General features: G+C 45.4%; 1 protein-coding gene across 6 annotated transcripts in view; it reads left to right on the forward strand.

Annotated features, from left to right (window-relative positions):
* The window catches only part of Mi-2 (chromodomain-helicase-DNA-binding protein Mi-2 homolog), a 74456-nt gene that overhangs the window by 19916 nt on the left and 33724 nt on the right, over positions 1-20816 (forward strand). For all 6 annotated transcript variants that reach the window (XM_050195052.3, XM_050195085.3, XM_050195068.3 and 3 more), the window contains exons 9-19: positions 745-1160; positions 2417-2711; positions 3357-3557; positions 8010-8147; positions 10708-10829; positions 11704-11821; positions 12940-12995; positions 14224-14365; positions 15682-15813; positions 18071-18188; positions 19829-19953. In XM_050195052.3, coding sequence (XP_050051009.1) covers positions 745-1160; positions 2417-2711; positions 3357-3557; positions 8010-8147; positions 10708-10829; positions 11704-11821; positions 12940-12995; positions 14224-14365; positions 15682-15813; positions 18071-18188; positions 19829-19953 — 1863 coding nt within the window. The remainder of the gene's footprint in view (positions 1-744; positions 1161-2416; positions 2712-3356; positions 3558-8009; positions 8148-10707; positions 10830-11703; positions 11822-12939; positions 12996-14223; positions 14366-15681; positions 15814-18070; positions 18189-19828; positions 19954-20816) is intronic.

Consider the following 20816-nt stretch of genomic DNA (forward strand, 5'->3'; position numbering starts at 1 on the left):
TTGCTACAACTTGTCTGTAGGAAGAGGCACACTTCACATTGATGCTGAAAACCAGAAACAAAGATCAGGGTTGCTATTGCACTGAATTTCTTGCTTTGGGTGTCTTGAAAAGGTGAGTGAAAAAGTAAATCTGACATCACAACACACACTGTGGAAAGTCTGCAGCTAAGCTTTGCGGTTTGTTGGCTTCCGTGTTTTCATAGGCCTCTCGTTCAGTGTTTGAGCATTCTTGTTGGCTAATAATGTTCTGGGTATGGTAGCCAGGGGTATGACGCTACTAACAAAGCCTCCTTACAGTGGCAAATGTTTGCCACAGCCCAAGCTAGTGTCTCAAAATGCAGCATTCTGCAGCACATAATTATTTTATTGCTTCTGGTATTGCTGATTTTAGCACTTGTGTCGTCAACATATTTCTGCTCCTGAGGATTTTCTTGTTCCATGCTAGCCGTGACGACTTCTACCTGCTGCAGTGGTTCAGTTCTGCTGCTGAGCTGGAGGTTGCGGGTTCGGTTCCCGTCTGCTGCAGCTGCATATTTTGATGGGGCAGAACACAAAAAACACTCGTGTACTTGGGTTTAGGTGCATGTTAAAGAACCCCCAGGTGGTTGAAGTTAATCCGGAAGCCTCCACTATGGTGTCCCTCGTAGTCCTCGTGTTGCTTGCAAGTGTGAAGCCCCATAATGTTGATATGACTTGTTGTGATGAAATTGACGACATTGTTGTGTTTCCGGTCAACCTTTGCAGTTGGATGTCTATCACCCGGGGTTGTATCGCAACTACTGTCGCAAGAATGACATGGACGACCCCCCGCTACCAGACGATGGCTCCAACGGGACCAGTGACAACAAGAGCAGCCGGGGGGAGAAGCATGCACGAGACAAAAACTACCAGAACCTGGAGGAGAAGTACTACCGGTACGGCATCCGGCCCGATTGGCTGCAGGTACACCGTGTCATCAACCACCGGACGCTGCGCGACGGCTCGAACCTGTACCTAGTCAAGTGGCGCGAGCTACCCTATGACCAGTCCTCGTGGGAGGCCGATGAACCCGGAGAGTTCGAGATCCCCGATCTCCAGAAGGCCATTCAGGACTACTGGGACCTGAGGGCCTCGGTCGAGAACGCCGACCAAGCTCCTGCCGCAAGCAAAAAGTCCTCCGGGTACTGCATGCCTATCCCTGCTTCTTTTTCCTCTAAGGCAGTGGCTGTTCTGGGGGCCAAATTCTATAGCAATCGATTCCGTTTTCCATCCTCCTTTAGTCCGAGCCAATGATGGGAGCTGCAGTGTCTGCCTTGGCGTGGCTAAGGGGACAGTGAATAGATCAAACAGATGTCATCCCCTGCCAAAAACACCTATTTCCGGCCTGCCATAGAAAGATTTTACAAGCAGGGACAGTAGCTCATAATGAATGATTACAGTAATTACCCAATTCTAACGTGGGCCTTTTTTTTTCTTCAATAAGATAGGGCTGAACAATTACTGGCGCGGTCTAATCGGATACAAAACTGAAACTATGTCGAACAACCTACCATCATAGCCAGCATCGTCGCCATCACAAGGTGGCACCGTCACAAGCTTAACTGTGGAAATGTGCTGCTTTCATCTTCGATTACAAAAGCTTGTTCAAAAGATCAGTTATCGTATGGGCTGTGCTAGTGGCAACAAGTGGCGTCGCATGTTTTTGGCATTTTGCAGCATTCCATGCGTTGCAGGGCAAACTAGCAAAGCGTCTAGGCGTTTGCCACCATCCAGTTTGCGATTGTTGCGAAGCCGTTTGAGAAATGGATAATATCAAACATGCAGTGGACCAGAGAGCACGTAGTTCAGAGGCAGTGATGAAGTTTTATCTGAGAGTGATGACAATAGACATTAAGTGTAAATAAACTTCTGTTCTGTTAAGGTAAAGTTAACTGGTTTCATTTTTTTCTCATTTCCAGAATTTCTTCTTTTTAACTAAAAATCGGTTGTTCATCAGATTTCTACTTTGTTTAGGAGTTCTATTGTTATTTCTACGTTAGTTCTCTACTTTGACACACAGAAAAAGTGGGAGTGCGTTTGATTCAAGTCCGTGTTAGAATCTGGTAAATGCTGGCAAATAAATTGGTGGTGTATTGCGGCCTTTTTTCTGCCATTGGTTTAATTCAGCCGATTTCGTCATTCCCATCAAGATTGAATTAGTGGCAAGTCTACTGTCGCTGGTGGCATGATTTGATGTTGCAGTCTGCAATAGACTAGCACAAAACCAGCACCAGGGAGATACATAGTTGTGCATGCTTCCCTGTCTTTCCACGAGTACTTGTTCATATTTAGGTGGCTGCATTTTCTCATCGAACACTAGGGAGAAAGGCTTGTTTCTCAGTGCTGTTTAGCTTTTGCCCCCTTTTTTCACCCTCTGTTGTGTGCTTCTGTCCTTCAGTGGGAAGAGCAAGTCCAAGAGCAAGAAATCTAGGGATCTCCGGGACGACGACTCCCGGGGCGGCCGGGGCACCCCAACCAGCCAGGACCGCACCCCTGTTGACCCAAAGCGAAAGTACGAGGTGCAGCCCCCATTTGTCCTCGAAAACGACAACGAGCTGCACCCGTATCAGCTGGAAGGGGTGAACTGGCTCCGATTCTCTTGGGCCAACCACACGGACACAATCCTCGCCGACGAGATGGGTCTGGGCAAGACCATCCAGACAATAGTTTTCCTCTACTCACTCTTCAAGGAGGTGAGTAGTGTCCTCTCACTTTCTGCTCTTTTGCTGCCACCTGAGCTGGAAGCTTTTTACTGGCTGGATACAGAGTTGCTTGACTTGGAGCTGTTTACAGGCTGTTTCGCCTGCCTGGCCATGATCTAAAGCAGTGATGAGTTTTTATTCTTGTTTTCCTACTTTTATGCTGTGGTTCTTCTCTGAATACCATAAACTTCTCATTCGACAAGCCTTGGTTGCCTGTAATATTGCAGAGCAAGCACGAACATGTCTTGAAGATTTCCTAAAGAGAACTTGGCTTGTATGGAGTTAGCCGATATTCTAGTCGGCTTCTAGTTGAGCTGGGTGGGCCATGTAATGCGTAGAGCAGACCGGTGGCCTATTAGAGTTACAGAATGGGTTCCAAGAGAAGGGAAAGGTAGTCGAGAATGGCGGAGAAAGTAGGTGGTGAGCTGAAATTTTAAAAAATTTGCAGGCATAAGATGGGGTCAGCTAGTGCAAGACATAGGCAATTGGGGATTGCTCAGAGACACCTTCATCCTGCAGGAAACATAAACTAGGCTAATAAGGATGAAACCAGCAAGATTAGTGTGCTGTATTTTGTTCCTTAATTTGGCGCCTGTGACCTCACGCACTCATTTATTTGGCACTGGTGTGTTGCAGGGCCACTGCCGTGGTCCCTTCCTCGTGAGCGCCCCGCTGTCGACCATCATCAACTGGGAGCGAGAGTTTGAGGTGTGGGCACCGGATTTCTACGTGGTGACCTATATTGGGGACAAAGACAGTCGAGCTGTCATTCGAGAGCACGAGTTTTCTTTCGACGAGAAGGCGGTTCGCAACCCCAACAAGGCCTGCCGCATGAAGGTAAGTGCACACCTGTACCGTTTTGCTATGCTGTTGGTTCCAGTGATGTCTGCTCTTGCGAAGGTTTGGTCAGCATATGCACCACGCTTCCCACTCTGAAGGGATGCTAGAGCTGGATTGTGAGGTTGTGTGTACTAAAGATTTCACAGTAATTGAGAACACTGTCGGGATAAGGGGGAGCATGCCCACAGTGCTATGCCTTGGCGCACCGAGCCCCCCGGTTGGCGCCCACCTACCCTTCAACTGCGGTCTGGAACAAGCTCGACGGAACAATAGACGGCAACCACATGTGCATTACGATTACAACTAACACATCGAGCAGGCCAGCCGACCGATAAATCGAACACCAATAGTCCGGACATGCTCTGTATTTCGGACAGCTTCGTGGCGCTGCCAATGGCCCCGTAGACTTCATGTGTAAAGACGACCTATATTTTGGACAGCCGCCAGCTCTACATTTGATAATCCGGACTCTGTCCGGGGCTGTAGTGCAGACCGACTCTGCCACCATTATCTCCTTTGGAAACCTCGACGAGACATCGAGTGTGGCCTCAGAGATTACACACCAGACAGTAATCCCTGAGGCCTTGCCTTGGTCGCAGCACTGTGCCTCAGAAATTCAGCTGCAAATGCTGATCTTGGAGGGTTTGCCTCTATTGTGAGGTCACATCAACATCGCGATCATTCTAATCCATTCCAGCACCACCGCGCGTGGCCCGCTCTTGTTTGTTGAATTTGCCTTCCAGACAGGCTCTGCCTATCTGTGCTTGTTTGCTTAGTATGCTTTCCAGACAGCGCTCTGCTGGCTCCAAGAAGTCTTCCTTCTTCCTTCTGAAGTTATTGACAGTCTGCCTTGAGTCAAAGCTCGAATGAGCCCAACTCCATAACTGAAGAGCCTCAACTGCCGCCTACCACAACGAGCTCAAATGCGGGCATCATTGATGACCTGCTAGGTTGCGGTGTGCCTATTCCTGCCACCGTTACATTTGAAGACTTCGCAGGCACCAACAGCGCGGTGTCATTGTGTGTCGAACTGAACGATGACGAAGCAATTGAGCAAGTTCTCCCACCGTCAAGCAGAGGCTCTAACAATGATTATGATGGTGAAGATGATAATGATGGTGTACAGTGCGCTCCGGAGCCTTCACATGTGTATCTGACTCGAGTCTTTGCATCAGCGTACAGAGACAACATAAAACTGGCAGAAATACAGGTCGACTTGGTTGCATGTGCGCGGATGCTTGTGCAGCAATGAATCGACCACTTCTTACTTGCACAGGGGCCATAAAACGTAAACAAAATAATATTTTTTTTATATAGATTGGATTTTTTGGACATTTGATAGTTCTGACTTATTTACGTTCCCAATGGAGTCCAAATTATCGGTCGTCGACTGTAGTTGACATCACTGAAGGTTCCCTCGGATTCGGACTTAACACCTGGGGATACGGGTGGCTGCTAGTCTTGCCATGGCAAAAGATGTGGTTGACTAACCACGTGCGGGAAAATCGGAACCGCGGCGGAGACTTCCGAACTCGCTGCTTGCTGGTGATCGAAGACAGTCGGGAGATGCCGGAGGGATCTCACGTGACACACCCGGTGGCAATGATAGCGCTTGAGATTCCTGTGCGTCGCCTGCAAAAGGGTTTCCGCTCTCCCAAATTTGCTTGGGACACGCATGCCCGACATGACGTTCGCCACACCTGTGACAGTCGTGGGACCCGAGGAATTCCACAACAGTTAAACATGTACATGTAAGCCACCCACCATGGTAGTTTTGTGCCTATGTCTACGCGCAGCTGCACTTGAAGTAAAGAGTTCCGTCCAGTCCACGGCGGCCGTATTTCAGTGGGTGCGAAATCTAAAAAATGCTTGCGTTACTTAGATGTAGGTGGATATTAAATAACTCCAGGTGGTCAAAATTAATCTGGAGTCCCCCAACTGCAGCATCCCTCATAGTCAGATTGTGGTTCTGGCTTGTAACACCCTATGATTTATGAATTTTTTAAGACTCCAATCATCCTCTGGTAGTAGATAGCTTGGCATGTAGCACTTGCAAACACCAGTTTATGGCATCTTTACTTTCGAAAGGCTTACTGATGCATATTTCTGAGGTTGTAAAAATGCTGCATCGCTCCTTTCATGCATAAAAAAAATTGCACTTGGCAAACTTAAAGTTGGGAAACATTTCTAAGATATTTAAATTTTATACTTAAGTTGGTCTTGAAGTGCTGGACCTGGTATCCTCAAAGTTATCGTGACGTCATGACATGGAGCAAAATTTGCAGATGTTATTTAGCAATAAGGCTAGCTGTGATGACATTGCTCGTAAGAAAAGAAAAAAAAACTGAGATCAGTAGTACTCTATGTGTGTGTATGTGGGACAATTGCAGTGATTGCAGTAATAGTGCGAGCTATACCTAATAGGGAGTTTTAGCTTGTCCATAAACGTGTTGCTGTTTGCAGAATACTGGGTTACTGGAAAGAGATGCAGTGGCAGCAATACTCGTAGCGACATCTTATGACGCAGAGTCTAACCAGACAGCACGCAAAACTAATATTGCAGTGGCTTAAATATTGCACTTCAATGCTGGTGCAAAGCAATGGTAGCGACATAATCGTTCACGTGCAGCAGTTTCGTCATTTTTCTTCAATAACAACATTGATGGGACAGAAAAAATTTTCAAATGCATTGTAGTTGGACAAAATGCCACAAGGTGACGCTACCAGCATTACTACTACTGTCCGTGGCTCTGGTAACCGGTCATCCGTGAACGTTGAAGAAATTTGTTGACAAACTGAAACTCTCTGTCTGGATGCATCCACTTCCTGAGTAGTGAAATCGAAAACTAGTTTGCAGGAACAAATGCAGAGTACAGTAAGTTATTTCGGGCACGCTGATGCTTGCTAGTATTTCTCCTGTAGCTTGGGCTTTCACCCTACATGTATGATACAGTTGACTCTGGTAATTCGACCCTGATGGAACCAACGAAAATGATTGAATTATCCAGCGGCTCCAATTAAACAAGATGCAGAATAAATGTAAGAACACGCCACAACTTCATTTGGCAGTATTTTCCAGAGTCTGGCATGCCCCTGAATTAAATGTGCATCCACTTTCTGTCTGTCCAAAGCAGAAAACTAAAGCAGAAATGACATTAAAGCTCCTAAACAAAGTATAAACATAACACGAGCCTGATTTTCTATTTTTAGCAAGAAAAATGGCCAAGGGGCTAATGTGGGTTACAATGTGGCAGCCAGATTCCTAAGATCAGCTTCGCTGCAACAGGTTTGTGTTCTGCGGTAAAGCATATGAACACCACGAAGGTGGTTTTGATAGTGTGTTCGACTGCACCACGCAGGCAATTTTCGACCCAGTTTTCATAAGGAAAAAAAAAAGGCACGTTATAGAAATGGGTAAATACCCTAATCAGACATTTTAAGTGACAGTTAATGCTTGAAAAATAAGGGTGTGCAGATATCAAAATTTTCTAATACAAATGGGCTTTTGACTTCGAGGCATTTGATTCTGTGCCGGCTGTCACTCATCGCATTTGCTGTCATGGAATGAGCTCAGGAATGGGGGTGGTGCTGCAAAATAGTGCACCACAGCCGTCCGTAAAAAGTGTCCCTTGCTATTGAGAAGCTGGCTTTCCTGTAAAGACTTGACGTCCAGTGGCTAAGCATACCTTACAGGCGAAATTTCACCAACAGCACAGAATTATGACTAAATTCAGCACAAAATCACACATATTCTTAGATCATATAGAAACAAATGCTTTGCTCTCACACAGCCAGCCATATATTTGATTTGTTTAGAACATTCGTATCCAACCGAATGTTCTACAACTTTTAATATATACTTTTCAAGCCAAATATGAATATTAGAAATGTAATATTCGATAATATTAGAAATTTTCGAATATTTGCGCTAGACCTACACAAAATGTGCAGGAAATGTGCAGGGTTTTTGATGGGAAATGACTTGTGGTTAAGGCATTCACTGTCTTCTATGCTTCACTGACACTTCCACTAAAGAGATCGCTACTGGGGTCACTATAGCAGTTAGGCGCATGCGTGCTGACTGGTCAAGTTTGAATTACCTGGTGAAGGCCAACTTTAGGATCGAAATAACGAAAGTTTGGGCATGCAGAAATGCAAAGGCACCGGCCGGGACCTTTAGGCAGGATCGAACTAACTGAAAAATCAAAATGGTCCGAGCTAGATTAACGGAAGGCTGCTGTATGTCAAGGATATCACATCAGCACTTCTTTTAATGTTGCAAGTGGGAAAAGTTAACTCTGCCAGCTTTTTCATTTGCCTGAAGCGTGCTCTCTGGTAGCAGTGCAGCATCTAGTCTCGGTGAGCTTGTGTGAAGCAAATTTTGGTTACCAATTCGCATGAACAAGTTCCACCTTCAGTATTTGTGCGTTTTGCTTCTCCTCATTGCAGAAAGATTCAGCAGTGAAGTTCCACGTTCTTCTGACGTCTTACGAATTGGTGTGCATTGATGCCACCATTCTCGGCTCAGTGGACTGGCAAGTGCTGGTCGTGGATGAAGCTCATCGACTGAAAAATAACCAGTCTAAGGTGGGTGCACGCGTGCTTGGGGCCCGTTCTTCGTGCTCTTGAATTTTGCCGTTGTAGTATGTGAAAGGGAAGGCACCGCATCGGTCACTCTTGTGGAAAGACCGTGAAACAGGACAGTTTTCCCACACTTTAGATAGTGCATTCACGAATATCTGAGCTTAACAATACTCTGGTAAGCAATGCTAAGCATGTTTAGGACTCAGCGGTTCAAACTCGATGCTCGGATCACATGGCAGATGGCACTTTTTGCAACACCAGCAAGCGCTGGGTGATCGTTGAGGAGCCTAATGCATTCACAGCGCATTAAAAGGGCTCTCACTTGCATTTGATACAAAAATGCACGAGCTTGGTCTCCCCAGCGCCCACTGGCAGTAAAGAAAGTGCCGGCAGCCATGTGTTCAGAGTACAGTAAAACCTCGTCCATACGGTTTCAGAGAAAAAAAATGCAAGAAAGAAACTTACTAAAAAAAAAGTCACTAAAAAAGAAAGTCACTAAAAGAAACTTGCCATAGTCAACAGTAGTTGAAATCTACATAATGCAAGGCATTGCGTGAATTGTGGAAGCACGAGATGCCAATCTGGTGGGGCCTGAGTGGCCTGAGAGACGCGTTGTTTTTGCAACTTCAGCAAACTTACGTTTACAATACTCAAGTTCGGCCTGTGTCAAGCTTCTTCGAATGGGGCACTTCCACAGGAAGGTTTACTGTGCTCACTCGGCATGAATTGTTGCAGCGTGAGGCCGTCGAGCTGGTCCCAAGCGACCCGAGACGCACATTGTCATTTTCTTAGTGCATGGTTTTTAGACGGTGGCAAAATGAAGTTGAGCTGGCTGCTGATGCTGGAATACAATGCTTATTAAGCTGCCAGAGCAAAGAATGGAGGCGTGTTTGGGTTATTGTCTATTGAAAGCGTGCAGTGCGTTTCCAATGGCACTATGCCCCATGCACTGCGAAACAGATAAGCGAAGATGCTTATTGTAATAGGGTTGGTGGTGGTAGCTTTGAATGTGGTGTTGTCGCCCTGGGAGGAGATTAGCTGGTCCAAAAATAACAAGCCGAGTGTGCGCTGCCATTGTCGCGTGAAGCCGGCAGGCAAGTATTGCGGTGAAGCTGCTCTGGCGGGTGGCTATGGTCCTCGCTGCACACGCCTTGCACCTTTTCTCATCTACGTGGGATCTAGCTGCCTGAAACGTGTCATGATCACAGTTTCGCAGTGTACGTTCTGTACGCTGGTGCCGAAAAGATTTGTGTCTTCCGGGAACATGTGAACCGGTAAAAAAGAAGAGTAACATAATTTGGTCATTTCATGTGCTCTGAATCGTAGGGGTGTGCGAATATTCGAAACTTTTGAATAACGAATGTGGAATAGTGTCCTCTTTGATTTGGTCTTCAGGTCGAATATACATTATTCGAAAATGTGACTGTTTTTAGAATACTTTTTGAATATTTCACAACATCAACTGCGCTGAAATAATAAAAATTGGAGCAAAAGCATGGTAAATTTTCAGCGCCGTGGGCATATTATAGGCATAAAATATGAGAATTTGCATAGTGGAGCAGGCTATGTCACTTACGTAGCCATACCGTATTTACTCGAATCTAACATGCACTTTTTTTCCGATAAGACTGGGCCAAAAATAGCCTGCACGTTAGAATCAAGTACGACCTTGAATCTGCGTTACCATTTTGCCATAGGCATTTCAAGATGGCCTCCTTACACATGCTTTGAGCCTAGCTGCAGTAGTTTTCTCCATGTGCTGTAGTATGTGTGCTTAGGTTAGTGCACCGTCCGTTTTCCCGGTCTTCCCGCTTTCCGCATTTTCTTTATCAGCATGGAAGTGCCGACTGCAAAGACATGCCGAGTTCATCACGGTGCCGCAATTAAAAAGAAAGTGATCACATGTGTGGAGGCGGACGGAAATTAGGCCGTATCACGGGTGTTCGGAATTCCGGAAACTTGCATGCGGGACTGGCGCAAACAGGAGAAGCTTTCTACTCCGGCGGCCGCTACATATGACTGGGATTACTGGGCTGGGAACTTGCAAAGATTACTTGGATGTGAACATTGTTTTACATTAATTGTGATAATGGCTAATTATTATTCAAGAACTATTAGAAAAATACTTGAGATTTGATTAGATTCGCTTCTAGCACTATTCACACACCCCTACTCTATAGTGAACGCTGGCACCGGTTAATCATGTGTTGAGGGGATCGTATCAACGAGGTTCTACTGTATTGCATTTCAATCACTGATCACGGCACAGGTCCGCTTGAAAAATGTTTTGTTCTTAACTAGGCCTGTGTAAGCATTATCCATTGTTTGCCATTTGTGGGGCATTCCAGAGAAGGAACATCTGTTATTGGGAGATGCCTGCAGTGTTGCAAAGACTACACATTATGCAAATGCAGAAATATTATGCAAATGTGCCACGTCTATAAAGTAGCAAGCATGCTCTTGCTGTGACATTGTTCTCATTCTTGCTTTTTGTTTCTTCATTGAGAAGTTTCTTCTTTCATTGACCAATCTTTGCTTTCTTTGTGTGTGTGCATGTATGCAGTTCTTCAAAGTGCTGAACAACTACAAGATCAACTACAAGCTTCTTTTAACTGGTACACCACTCCAAAACAATTTGGAGGAACTCTTCCATCTCCTCAACTTCCTGAGTCCGCAAAATTTCAAGTAAGTTCGAGCAGTGCTCGAATTCTTGGTGGGATCTTGCTTGATCGGCCGATTTATTGTACTTTTGCATGCAAGTTTGTATACTTCTACACCCTTTCAAATGTGCCACTGCCATTCCTCAATTTCCTTTTGGCCTCCTACCTAGGCAAGCAATATTTTCGTGCACATAACCTGTCCTCTTATAATGCACACCTTGGAAAAGTGAAAGAAGGAATATATACTCTAACCCATTTAGATGTATGCACAAAATGGAGCTCATGTATGTATAGGAATACCTAGACTCAAATGTATGCACAGAGTGATATTTTAGTAACAAACGTTTTATATGTTCAGTCATTATTAATTGCTGCTATAATGCAGCAAAGTGCTCAGTGCACTCCGCATTGCCGTGAAGCCATTCTAAAAAAGTTGCACATCATTCACGTGTGCATCTAATGCACGCACTTCTTGGATATTTGGTGCAGGCAATGTACGTAAAGATATGTGAGGTTGGCTACAGTGAGATGGGGAGGTGCAAAGGAACCAACAACAAATAAATAAGTGTATTTGATTACTCTAGTGGCGGCGCAGTCTTCCTTGTCCTTCAGCTTCACTTGTACGCACTTCTGCACCAGGCTCAGGCTTCTTGGGTCACGTGCTCTTGCAAATAAATTAGTGGCTTCCGTTTGCTGGCCTGGTCGGTCACCTATCCGTCTGCCTAGCCCATGGGACGGCCTTTACATATAGGACCCCATTTTGGTCCCTGGTCCAGGTCAAGGTCACCATACTGGTGACCTGGGCATGATACCACGGGCGATGCACCGCTAGAGTAATGGCACATTTAAGTTTGCCAGCATGAGCTGACTGCGTGTTGTTGCCGTCTCTGCACCCGCAGCGACCTGCAGGGATTCCTGAATGAGTTTGCTGACCTGGCCAAAGAGGAGCAGGTGAAGAAGCTTCACGATCTGCTGGGATGCCACCTGTTGCGGAGGCTCAAAGCAGATGTGCTCAAGGTGTGTACACAGGGGAAGCTGGCTGCTGCTGAGATGTGTTGCTGTGTGCGGGACACTCATTAGTTATGTGTGTTGGTTGATGCTACAGTCAACGACCGATTGTCTGGACGCCCGATGTTTCGGACATGCCCCATAATTCAGGTGCCTTCGCTGCACCACCACATGCCCCCATAAAAATGTATAAGAATGTCTGAAATTTCGGACGTAAGACACCTTCGCCGCCTGATTTTCCGAACTTTTTGACAGGACTGACAGGTCCGAAACTGCATTAATCGAGGCTACCACTGCTGCCATTATTTTGTCGCCTCAAACCGGCACTTTTGCGCGCATATACGCTGGCAAAGGCAGCCACCACCACCACGGCAATGCTACGTCTAGCTACTTTGATGTTTGCTACCAAGCATCTTGCTGTTAGGTGCTGTGCTTTTCATTAAAAGACTTTGCCGCCGCTGGCAATGGCACAAACTCCGCCTTTTTGACAACAAAATAAATGATTAAGAACATCTCTTGCACCCGATTACTTCAAAGTGCGACGTGTGATTGGCACATAGTTGGGTGCCGAGTGTGCTCTGGTCTCAAGACTAGGCCTCTGGGAATTAATCATCCTTATGGCATGCACAGCCATGGATGTGGAAAGAGAAATTCACCTTTTAGTTCAGTCTTGTGTTTGCGTTTCATTCAGACGTGACAGCACTGTGCTAAAGAACTGAAATGTGAACAGCGATGAATGTCTGTTAGGTGTAATTACATGGAAATGCAATGTGTAATCGCTCTATAGCCAGTTTCTTAACACGGAGTAGTCCCAGGTGTACATTTGGAGTCTCAGTTAAGCCACTCTTACATGTGCATGCGAACATGAAAATGAAATGAGGCATCGGTGTAGTTTTGGAATTGTTCACATTTCAATTTTTGAGCACGGTGCACGCACTGTGTCAGCACAAACTGTGTGAAAGGACTGATGAGATTGTGACTCTGCTCAACTCTTCTTTTCTGGTATGCAGGAATGGGGAATAGCTTGCTTATATTTATTGTTGTTATTGTGTCGGAGAAAGGTACACTCTTGGTGCTTGCCGATTTCCATGAAACTTGTGCTCACATTTCCCTCCTTTGTTGTGCAGGGAATGCCCTCGAAGAGCGAATTCATCATTCGTGTTGACCTTACCCCTCTCCAAAAGTGAGTTGGAATATTTTATGAGCACTGCTCCAGTTTTATGCCGCCACCATTGGGGGTGGGGGGTAGTGGGCGAGATGTGAAGTGACAGCAGTCACGCTCATTACAATGATGCTTAGGAAGAATTCTAGAGCTTCTCTAATGCCACTCCTGTGGCATTTTGATGGCAAAAGGCAAAAAAACATTTGTGTAGTATATTTAGATTTATGTGTACGTTAAAGAACTCTGGTTGCTCAAAATTAATCCAGAACCGACCACTTCATGGTCTCTTCTAGTGCCAGTGTTGCTTTTGGATGTTGAAACCACAGTTTTATCTGTACGTGAGGAGGGCCTCCATGTTTTTTATCATGTGCTCATCAACATGTGTGCAGGGGCAAGCGGTTTAATTTAACAAGACAAGGCCAGGAAACGATTTCTTTGTTTTGCGTTGTTTCACGAGGGTGCAGGAAAGTTTCAATCTGTCACCTAACGTGTCATGCCATGGAAATGTTATTCATGAGCTGCCTTATGAGACCTGTCCCATGAGGTTATAGCTTCCTGTCGTGGTACTAGTTCGTACGTATTTAGTAAAGGGGAAATAAAGACATGTGCCATCGAAGTGTCGCGAACAGCAATGTCGAAACTACAGCTTATAAAATGGCATGCGCCACTGAATGTACGAAAGTGTTCACTTGCACTTGCAGTGAAAAAAAAAAAAAGAAAATTAACAAATTTTAATGCTGTTGTAATGCTGATATGTGGTCATGCTTTATCTTTTTCCTATCAATGCGAGCATACTATGGCTAAGAGTTTCAGCAATGTGGAGGTGTGCTAGTGCAGATGTTTGTAGGAATTATGGCTCTGGTGACTGAAGCTTATTACTGTTAGCAGCACTGCATGGGTGCTTTCTTGCAAGCAGATTTGAGGTCTGTCCTCTGGTTTCTTCTATTCAAGGCCACCAGGCTTCTTTGTTCATAGGATAAGTGGTCCAGTCTACACCGCCAAGTTGCTGGTACAGCAACAACAGTGGTGTGAGCTCTGGCACCACTGCTGTCATAAAATAAACCTTTCAGTTTGTCCTTCGTCCATGTCCCTGTTGTGGTCCTTTTTTGTGTGGAGCTGACTCATTCATGCTGTATGCTTCTATGTAGTCAACACTGCTGCCTGTTTCCAAAGAAAGTTAGCTCTGGTCTTCTTCAGTTCGAGGACGTTACTGCTCTGTACTCATAACTAACATCGTGTGGACTCGCAGGAAGTATTACAAGTACATCCTGACTCGTAACTACGAGGCGCTCAATGCCAAGGGAGGCAGCCACTCGGTGTCCTTGCTGAACATCATGATGGACCTGAAGAAATGCTGCAACCACCCCTACCTATTCCCTGCTGCCTCCCAGGTACGTGCTTTCTTTTTTGCTTATGTATTCATGATATATCACAATATTCCTTTTGAGATTAGCACAAAAGGGATCTGCAAGTATATTTGCCTTGCCAGAAGTTCAGCCTAACAGAACATGTCAAGGAATTGGGCTACATTTTGTTTGTTCATGTTGTAATGTGCCGAATACAGCTGACAACCATGGAAGGACACACCAGACACGGACAACGGAGCTGCAAGGCTGAATGAGCTCTAAATATATGACAAATACATGAAGTGTTCAAGAACTGTCAAGTTTATACTCACTGTAGTGGTTTGACGGTTGTGGCTTTGCTGCAGTGTGTGAGGTTGCAGGAATGATTCCCTATCATGGCAGTCACACTTTGATAAGGGCAGAATGTAAGAATGCCTGTGAACTACAGTTTGGGTATTTCATTAAGGAATGCCTGGTTGGTCTAGGTTAACCTTGAGCCTTTTACTACAGCGTCTCATAGACTTTGAAAGGGTTGAATGGTTGGGCTAATTGCGCCTGTGTTCATCTTTCTTTCTGTTGTGCTGTCCCGTTGCGTGCTATTTCAAGATGGTTCTCGTGTCTCTCGTAGACCTCTGTGATAAACGAGAAGTAAGGGAGTAAACTGAGGGGCTCGATTTTATCATAGACCTCTGTGGTTTCTTTGGTACTTAAGTCCCATCAATCAGTCGATCAGTCAAGTTAGCTGAAGCCAGCTTATAATTTTCTTTGGTAGAGTTGGTCACTTGGAGTACACTGTTTTGTTCATTGCTGCTTTGTGTAATTTTATCGAGTAAAAGGCCTGTCAAGGAAGTTAAAACTGTTTCACGAAACTGCACTTGGAGCTAGCTGTAATGAAGAATGAATGTTTCTCAGTCTTCAGATCGTAGCAGACTTGCACATCTTCCTGCAATCTGGAGCTCTACTGCACATAGCTTGAAGCCTGTGCATAATGCTAAGTTTGTTGAAATGAACTGCTATGTATCCTTGCTTTTATCTTTAGTCCTTTGATTGCTTGTCATTTGGCTAGTGAGTGGATCCAACTCTGAAGTTTACATACTGCACGTAGTTGTTCTTTTGAACTGCTGTTTTGTGGTGAAAGTTTAGGTAAAAATGCAGAGCATTCTGTACTCTTTCTGTGCCGAAGTAAATGATGAGAAATGTACAGCCTTTCCCAGAGATATCCAACAACTCAGCACCATGTCAACTAAACTTGTCATTAGCTATATGGGTGAAAATTCCAGTGACAACTATGCTCTTCTGTGAAGTGGTAGTCTGTTGAAAACAGTGTTGGAATCCATGTGCGTCTCGTGCACATCTTGCAGGAGGCACCACGCATGCCTAATGGAGCATACGAGGGCACAGCTCTCACAAAGGCATGCGGCAAGCTGATCCTGCTGCACAAGATGCTGCGCCACCTGAAAGAAACTGGCCACCGTGTCCTCATCTTCTCACAGGTACGTTTCACTGTCCTTTTCCACATTGTGGGGTTCTCACAAACGTACTCTTGGGACAAAGGAGCGACAACACAGTAGTGCAAACAATCACAAATGCATTTATTGCACCTTTCATAGATCAATGCCTGCTAGCCGAGTTGCTATCCACAAAACATGCCGATGGGCGCGCGACAAATCTAGAAGTCCGACTCACCGCGACCGGATAGCGAGCGAATATGTTCACCCCACGCTGGATCCCAACGTCTGGTCGTTCGCGTGTACGGTCACGCGAACGGTGGCGCGTTCGAAGGCGGCCACGTGAGACAGACCGTCTCACGTGGATCAGCATAGATCAGCGTACGCGCGGTACGGCACGTCCGCACTGCTTGCTGTCCCGAACCAAAGAGGAAGCGCCTTGTCTTTCGTCGCCCAAGACAGCCTGTCGGCGGCATTAGCAGTGCAACACTCGCGCCATCTCTCGTACTGCACCTTAACCACTCCGACCGCCGCGGGCACCAGGCCACGTGAGCCGTGCGGGAAAACAACATATCAGGGGATGCGTGAGAGTCGCGCATCCCCACAACATGTATGTGACACGTTCACTGCCCAATATGAGAGTATGGTTGGTCTAGACTGTTGTTGCTTAACGTCACTCAGGAGGCCTGTTTAGATTTAATAAGTAACCCCCATCTCTGCTGTAGGCATGCATGTTTTGTTGTTTGGCTAACACAACTTGGCAAGGCATTAAGGAACCTTTGGCTCTCTTCGGGAGCAATCGACTGCAGGGATGTTCGTGTCAGCCACCTGACTAAGACAGGAAGCAGAGACTTGACAAGGAGAAAAAAAAAAATTGTAGACTTCTTGCCAGCACTATTTTCATGTTGTGACGTCACAAAATGCTGTCAAAGTTGTGATGCACCGCTCATGACACAACTGAATGTTGTGTCGTGAGGTACAGTCGAATCTTGTTAAGTCAAACTTGAAGGGGCCCGCAAATTTATTCGAGTTAAATGAAGTTCGAATTAAAGGAAGCTAAATGAATGTAGGACTTGCCTGCAGAGGCACAGTTGCACTGATCTAACACATGAGTGGGAAGTTGCGTAAGATTTATTCACACGTATTTACAAATTACAGTCAATGTCCGGCTGCCTAGGGGCCGCAAGAAAGTTAAAAAGATCTGGCGGTCTGAAAAAAATGAATGTATGCCTTTTACTGCCCTCAAGGGCTCAAATCGCTACAAGCATGTTCGAAATAGCTCTAAAGGCCTGCCAGTACACTTATTAGGCATATCGGTGCTCGTACTGTGACAGGAGACTGCGGGTGCACTTGTGTATGATTAAAGGAAACATACCACAACCTGTGACAATTGCCCCTTCTAACTTTTGGTATCCTTTACCGCGTAACACTGTTGGGGCGAAGCTCACTTTCGAAAACCGGCGTTGTGGAACATGCCATGCTCTCCGCGCTTCGAAGCCATTGGGGAGGATTAGAAATATGAAGTCAGCGCCTCTGCTAACAGTGGTGAATTGTTTCAATGAAAAACACTACACCGAACAGCAAGAAACTTTGTAACGAACGTCGAAATAGTTAGGCCTAGTGTTGCTATGGCTGCTAGCAGATCTGCTGGTCAGAGGCGCCGCCGCGTGATTTGGCGCGCTGCTGAGAGCATTGTCGAAGCGCAGTATGTTTGAATTAACCATTGCAAATGCTTGCGTGTTCGAATTACCGGGTGTTTTCGCCCATTGAAATACATGTAACTTTGACGGGATCGCAGGGTCAGTTCGAATTAACCTAAAGTTCAAATTAAGCGTGTTCGAAATAACTAGATTTGACTGTACTTGTAGAAGACCTAATTACTGCTTTGTAAAGGTTCCAATTGCTTGGTTGTCTTGTATTGCCGAGACACTAGAACTAGGTAACTTCTTAACTAACTATAGGTAGTATTGCATACTAAAACGATTTTGCACCAAAAACAACACACACAAGAAAGACAACGACACCACGGGCGCTGTAGTATAGCTGTAGTATAGCATGTCATATAGCTTGTAGATGCTCGATGCTTGAGTCTTGTGTTGTATTGCCTAGACCCTAGAAGCAAGCTTTTGGCAATTTGTCTTTAGCAGTCCCAGCATAAGATTTCTGAAGGTGATGAAAATTAGTTAATGTCCTTTCAAATATACTTTTGGTCTAGCAACGTGGGTAATGTCTTTTGAAAAGTAAACCTTGAGTGCCATTGATAGTTCTCTACAGATGTGCGCGATTTGCTTGCTGTTCACAGATGACCAAGATGCTGGACATTATGGAAGACTTCCTAGAAGCCGAGGGATACAAGTATGAACGTATCGACGGCGGCATCACTGGCAGCCAGCGACAGGAGGCCATTGATCGTTTCAATGGTATGGCTGTGTTGTGCATTGTAAATGTGAAACCCGCGACACTACGCCCAAGAAGCGAGGTTCTTCAGTGAGCTCTAGAAATGGGAAGCTCAATTTTGCAGAACTCTGTTGGCTGCCAGTGTTTAGGCTGTACACCCTTCATGCAATGGTGCTGTGGCCAAAGCTGACTCAAGGGTGTAGTAACGATCCAATTGCAGAAACAGTAATGATGTCTGTGGGAGGAAGCTTTCTAACAAACCTCGGCATCCACTTCCTTCTCTTTCGGGTACGAGGTCGCGGGTCAATCTCCGGCTGCAGCTGCTGTGTTCTGCTAGGTGCAGAATGCAGAAACGCTTGTGTGCTTAGATGTTAGGCAGCTGAAGTTATTCTGCAGCCCTGCATTTTGGTGTCTTTCATAGAACCTGTATTCCTTTGGGATGTCAAATTTAACGAATCAATCGGTTATTATAACATCCCTAGAGATAGCCCACCTAAAATCTAAGTTGGGTGAAAAGAGGGAGGGGACTAACTTTTGTTGTACAGTCAAGAAAGGTTGGGAAAGAAAGAACATTGTAGCCAAAGTTGTGAAGGTTTGTTTATAAGACCTTGTCCAGTCTTCCTCAAAACTTAAAAAAAGAGAGATAGTGAGTGAGAGAGAGAAAACAGTCTCCATCAATGTCGAACAAAATGTTGATGACCTCATCATGCATATGGTCAGACGTGGTTGGCGGGGAAGCAGAAAGGGGAACTGCTGATGCCAAGTGCTTGTGAAGCTCGCCATCTTCACCACCACTACAGCAAAGGGGGATGAACCAAAGATGACTCTCCTTCTCGGTCAGCATTATTCCTTACCCCCCCCCTCTCCCCTAAGGGCAGCGTGATTACGAGAAGTTGGCTAACTTTTGGCGTTTCGGAAAAAAAGAGCAAATCATACCATAAGTAGGGGTGGGTTTTCTTTCAGGGGTGGGGCATCTATTGGGATATTAAGGTAATCAGTCTGACACTCATTAAGCCAATCAGTCAACCACTTTGCCCTACTACTTATTCTGGGTGCACTAGATTTGGTGTTCGATTCCCGGCCACTGCAGCCGCATTCACATGTGGATGGAATGCAAAAACTCGTGTACTCGCATTTAGTTGATTTTTAGGGAGCCCTAGTAGTTGAAACTATCAGGTATCCTTCATAACAAGGGCATTGCTTTGGGACAGTAAACTCTATAACTTGATTTGATGTTGCACCCTCTCACTCCTCTTCACAGCTTCAGCGCATTGTCACATGAGAGTAATGCTCGTATTCCTTGTTGAAGCTTTTGAGAATTATAAGTACACTAGGAATCTTGCCATCAAGCAGCAGTTTTGTCATGTACTCAGTGGCTTGCTTGCCGATAATACTGTAATTGTATAAGGTACCGAATTGAAGGCGTTCACAATGACTGGTGGGACTTCAGGCTAAGTTAGTTTCTCATGAGTGCTGCCATTTTTCCTGAATAAAATTGAAGGACCCTGCGTTTCTGTATGTCTGTAGACTGATAAGACAATGTTTGCTGTCTAAACATATGTGAGAGCAGATTTGCAGATTTCTAACGCCATGTCTGTGCGTTGCATTGGGCATTGTACTGGACAGTGGTTATACAAGAGTGCTTCTTTTCCTTCTCGTGCAGCTCCTGGTGCGCCCCAGTTCTGCTTCCTGCTGTCGACGAGGGCAGGTGGCCTGGGCATCAACTTAGCTACCGCAGACACTGTCATCATTTATGATTCCGATTGGAACCCACATAACGACATACAGGTATATGGGTGACTGACTACTTTGCGCTCGTTTGTTGTTTGTGTGATTTCGGAGTCTACTGAATGGTGGCTGTGCATGTTTGATGTGAAGGAAAAAAGAAAATATGATGCCCATCTGTAAACTGCAATGAGTGGCTTGGGGCAGTACAGAGATGAGCTTTATGCTTTGTGGTACTCTCTCTCGTAAGTGTCAGAGGTGCTTTTGTCGCTCAGCCGCATTTGTACCGAGGTGCTGCCTCAGGAATTGTATAAATGCGTGATAACATAGTCTTGTGTTCTGAGCAAATTTGGGATTATTCTTTTTCTACAAGCTGGAATTCTGAGGCTGTTTTTAATGTCTAGCACGTTACGAATAGCTAGGCCGCACATAATGCCCAGTTGGTAGCTGGCACTTGAGGCACCACTGTAATACTACTACTCTTAGACAGAAGTACTAATACAAATAGTTAGGTGACATCAGCCATTAGTCAGCTGTTTTCATTAGACGGAAGGGTCTTTTATTATCTAATCTGAACTGTGATTAGCAGGGTGGTACCAAGATGTACAGCAGAACCTCGTTCATACGCATTGGGACATTTGGGGAAGAAATGTGAGAAAAAAACATACTATCTAGCAAAATGTGCGATCCAAAGTCGCTAAAAAAAAAAATTTGATAGACTCAACTGTACGTTTGTGCTTTTGGAATTCTGCCTGGGTCAGCAGCTTCTTTGAGTGAGGAATTTTGGCGGGAAGTTTTGACATGCTGACATGGCATGAATCGTTGCGGCACTGGACGCCGGTGTGCATCCAGCTGGTGAGGCCTGAATGATCCTAGACGCTTATTGTCGTTTTCCTATTGTGCAATGTTTCAGTACGGCGGCAGTA

This window comes from Dermacentor andersoni, chromosome 3 (assembly GCF_023375885.2).
Source record: "Dermacentor andersoni chromosome 3, qqDerAnde1_hic_scaffold, whole genome shotgun sequence".
Lineage (NCBI taxonomy): Eukaryota > Metazoa > Arthropoda > Arachnida > Ixodida > Ixodidae > Dermacentor > Dermacentor andersoni.